Source organism: Anarrhichthys ocellatus, unplaced genomic scaffold (assembly GCF_004355925.1).
Source record: "Anarrhichthys ocellatus isolate YVR2014 unplaced genomic scaffold, GSC_Weel_1.0 scaffold2, whole genome shotgun sequence".
NCBI lineage: Eukaryota > Metazoa > Chordata > Actinopteri > Perciformes > Anarhichadidae > Anarrhichthys > Anarrhichthys ocellatus.
In genome coordinates this window covers 4959347-4963405 of record NW_022280032.1, presented here as the reverse complement: position 1 = coordinate 4963405, position 4059 = coordinate 4959347, and the positions used below count along the sequence as shown (strand labels likewise).

Below are 4059 nucleotides of genomic sequence, written 5' to 3'. Positions count from 1 at the left end.
TGATGAACTCAAGACTTGCTGGATAAAGTAACACTACATTATTTCATTACACAAATATGATTTCATGAGGTGTAACGCATCTTTTCAGCAAGAAACAGAATTATGTGATAACTAAATTAGACTATTGTAACATAATCAGATAAAATCATGTCACACTCCTAATGTAGTCTAAGAGGCGTTGGATGACCCAAACTACATCAAATATCTTCTCACTAAAGTGGTGTGAAGCCATGCAGATTGGGTTTTATTTGCCATTGTTTTGAGATATCTGTCTTTCTTTGTTTTAAAGTCACAATACATTTCAATTCAATAGCTTTACAAGCTCTTACATTATCTGTTTGTTTATTCTAAGTTCTGCGGGGGTGGACAGCTTGGAAGGTTATTAGTGCTTAGATTGGCTACAGATATTCAAAATTGCTCAATTTTCAGCAAAAAATACCACCAGAAATTTCTCTGGTTGTGTAGCAACTGAATGAAGCCAAAACAAAGCGAGTGAACTGCTGTTTTTGAGAACCAGAGACGAAGCCATTGTGGTATTCAGTGCATCAATATGTATATTTCAACACAGAGGATATTTAAATTATTTTCATTAGTCATTACAGACAAATATAATTCATGTTGAACAGATTTACATTACATAGCATTTACATTATTCCTATTTACAGATATTTAAGTGCCTTTTATGTACAAATATACTTTACAGTCAGATATAGAAATGTCTTGATACATCATAACATGCATGTTCTCGAGGTAGTCTGACGAGCATGTTGATGATGCAGAAGATTGTTTTTGTCTGGAGTGCAGATGAAGGCAAAAAACAGACCCCCCCCCCCCCCCCCCACATGGTGCAGGATGTCAGAAAAAAAAGAATAAGGAAGTGGAAGTGTGTTGACGTGGATTGTGTGTGGAATGTGTGAGCTTCTCCTCACATTTTGTGAAAGCCGTGGGTTTGGTAGATAGACTCCTCCAACTGTGGCCAATCTGACTTCATCCAAACACCCACCATCCCCTTCCCCGTGTGTGTATGTGTGTGTCCTGCTTTTTTTAAGGGGATCCCATTTGCCTCTGCTGAACAGAAATAATTGCGATTCTTTTGGGACAAACACAAAAGACTCCCAGCTGCAACATGAAATAATTAGAAAAATGTGGATGCATGCAACAAGCTGAGTAATAGATGTAACCTAAACCCTACACACATTCTTTTTCTTTGTGATAGGTCAAATGAAGGTTTTGCTTTTTTTATTAAGCCACTAAAATGTAGTTCTGAGAAAAACGACACAAAGGATGAGCTGACTGCCTCGGTTACTTGGAGACGTGCGGTCTGGAAGAGTCGTTTTCACCACAACACACCTCCAGGCTGCTATGTACGTTTTTATCTTTGGGAACACTCTTACCGGAAAGGCTGTTTGACGGCACAGCAGAGAAACTTAACCACCAGTAAAAGCATCAGTATTCCTGGAAAAGCGTTCTCTCAAAAACAAATCATGTTGTGAGTCTGGACTGTATTAGTGCTGTTGAATTTAACATAATAATGTCAAGAAATAACTGTCAGCACCTATGCTTTCATAAACAGTGGTGATATACGTAATTAATGAATCTGAAGCAAAGATTTGCAATTTCATTTCTTGCCGAGAATGCCACTCTCAGACAGGTTTTCATTCCCCACCCCAGTAGACAGAGTTGCCTAACTGCGTCTTCACTCCGCCTGAATGGAGGACTTAGGAGAATTGTCCACGTCCCTCCAGTTGCTAGAACTGCCTGTAGGGCTCCGACTGGTCATCTTGGTCAGCAATGTTGTTCTGCGGAGACTGCTGTCTGAGTCCTCCTTCTTGAAGTCGGTGCTCATTTTGTAGCAGCAGGAGAAGCAGTGCACAAAATCCTGGAGGAGGTGACCGCTGAAGATCATGTATATCCACGGGTTACAGCAGCTGTTAAGACTGGCAAGGAGTGCAGACAGAGTCACTGCTGTGTTCTCAGAATCTAGAGAACAGAGAGGAAGGAGGAAAGGGGATGATTAATCTGCAGAACATCTGGTGCAGAAAGGCAAAACTTAATTTTTTTTCTTTAAAGGAGAGAAAATCCACAAAATGTTCAAAAACTTAGTGTCTGATGAGAATTGAATTAATTTGAAGACTTTCTGGATTAAGTTTGATTTTTTTAATATAGTGAAGTTATCTGTCAAAAGAACCAAGCAAGAGTAATTATCACCCAATTACAGTAGTTTGGTTTAAAGATAACAATATGTATCTGACAGAATATAATTCATTGTATGAGGTGAAGGGTAGTGACTGAAATTCGGAAAACAAAGAAAAAACTTGAGGTATATCAGGGAACTTTCTTCTTAAGAAAAGCTTCTCCCCATAATTAACTTTTAAAAGGAGCGTTTCTGCAGTAGGCTACAGTTTTAATTCTGAAGTCTCTCAGTGATGTATTTGGTTATTTCATGTAATTGAAGAGGCTTGTGAACAATAGATCCGTTTAAACATTCTTCTTTCTGTGTTTATTCATTCTTACGCATTGTTTTAGTTTTGCATTACAAATAAATCTATGTGTAAAGGCTGTGCGCACGTGTTTGCGTAAGGTGAATGTTTTTTTCTTCTTTATTTGGTGGCCGGTGACAAAGGGCTTTCTCTTGGCAACTGTATTTTGGCAGTATATCACATCATTCCTGAAGATTCCGTAAGAGTTTTAAACACTTGTTTTATTTCTTTGGCACTCACCAGCATACTGGAAGTTTTCATCCCACACAGACCACATCTGCACTGTGAAAAACGGCGCCCAGCAAATGATGTATGCCAAAACTATCACCAAGGTCATTTTAACGGTCCTCAGTTTGGCTCTTGATATGGTTGTAATGCTGCTGACGGAATTCTTCCCAATTAACCCGTTCTGGTTCGCAGCGCCAGCCGTGGGGTTTCTTTTCTTGTACTTGATATTTTTCCATATGCTGTGGCAGATGAACCCGTAGCACATCATGAGAATTACCACGGGCACGAGGAAGATGCCCACAGTTATCCAGGTGATGTATGCCTTGGCGCCCCACGGCTCGATGAAGTGCGCCCAGCAGTCGGAAACGTTCGAGCCGTTCTTGATCTCGCTCAGGGAGAAGATAAAGAACTGCGGAGTGCTCAACAACAGGCTGCACATCCACGTGGAGATGATCATGATGTAGGAGCGCTGCGTCGGCTGCTGGAGGGTCTTCAGTGGGTGGCAGATGGCAATGTAGCGGTCCAGGGTCATCATCACCATCATGTAGGTGGATGCAAACATCCCCATCACCTGGAGGTGCTTGACTATCCTGCAGAGAAAGTCCGGGCCGTAGAAGCGGAAGGTGATCTTCCAGCAGAGCTGCGGCAGCACCTGGAAGAAGGCGACCACCAGGTCAGCCAGGCTGAGGTGTTTGATGAAAAGGTGCATCCGCGACATCTTCTTCTTGCTGTTGTACATTGCCAGCAGGACGCTCACGTTCCCGATCACGGCAACCACGAAGGTGATGGTCAGGACCAGTATCTCGATTTGAGCCACTTCCTCGTTTCGCGCAAACGGATCGGATCCGTTTGCGTGGACGGTGTTGTTTCCAGGCGCCTCCATCGTTTGCTCATTCGAGGGACAGAAAACCAGAGACTGGTTCCCTTCGCTCAGGAGCAACGCGTAGTCAGGAGTGTGCATGGCACTGCCCCTCTGTGCGCCCTAGCAGATTCAGTGCCAGAGGGGCTGCGAGGTGCCTCTGCTATCCGTATATGGCGCTACCTGAAGCTCAGTGAGGAACCCGTGGATTTCTGACCGTTGCCGGGGCTTTTTAAACTCTAATCGAATTTCAGACAGCGTGTGCGTAAAGAGGATACACTGCAAAAAATAAAACAGCTTAAAAAGTTTCCACCTTTGGTGTAATGCTAAGTCCTAGAACACGTTTTCCAGGTGCGCCCTGGGTAATGGCAAGACTAAGAAACATTTTAAATTAGGTAATATAATCTGACTTTCATGTTTCCAATGCAAATGTATTACTTTGAAGACGCATTATCACACAATTGCACTGAAATTGACACTAGAACCCCAAAT

At 42.5% G+C, this 4059-nt stretch overlaps 1 protein-coding gene across 1 annotated transcript; it reads right to left on the bottom strand.

Moving 5' to 3' along the window:
- Positions 1-856: 856 nt before the first annotated feature.
- Positions 857-3823, bottom strand: avpr1aa (arginine vasopressin receptor 1Aa). Its single transcript, XM_031870771.1, has 2 exons — positions 2721-3823; positions 857-1980 (listed from the first exon to the last, which is right to left on the bottom strand). The coding sequence occupies exons 1-2, from the start codon at positions 3667-3669 to the stop codon at positions 1697-1699; spliced, it is 1233 nt and encodes a 410-aa protein (XP_031726631.1). The 5' UTR covers positions 3670-3823; the 3' UTR covers positions 857-1696.
- Between the last annotated feature and the right edge of the window lie 236 nt (positions 3824-4059).

Excerpts from the sequence above, each read along its gene's own strand:
- avpr1aa (XM_031870771.1), bottom strand. The coding sequence starts at position 3,669 with ATGCACACTCCTGACTACGCGTTGCTCCTGAGCGAAGGGAACCAGTCT. Across the intron at positions 1,981-2,720 it reads TGAAAACTTCCAGTATGCTG|ATTCTGAGAACACAGCAGTG; the intron begins GTGAGTGCCAAA and ends TCTGTTCTCTAG.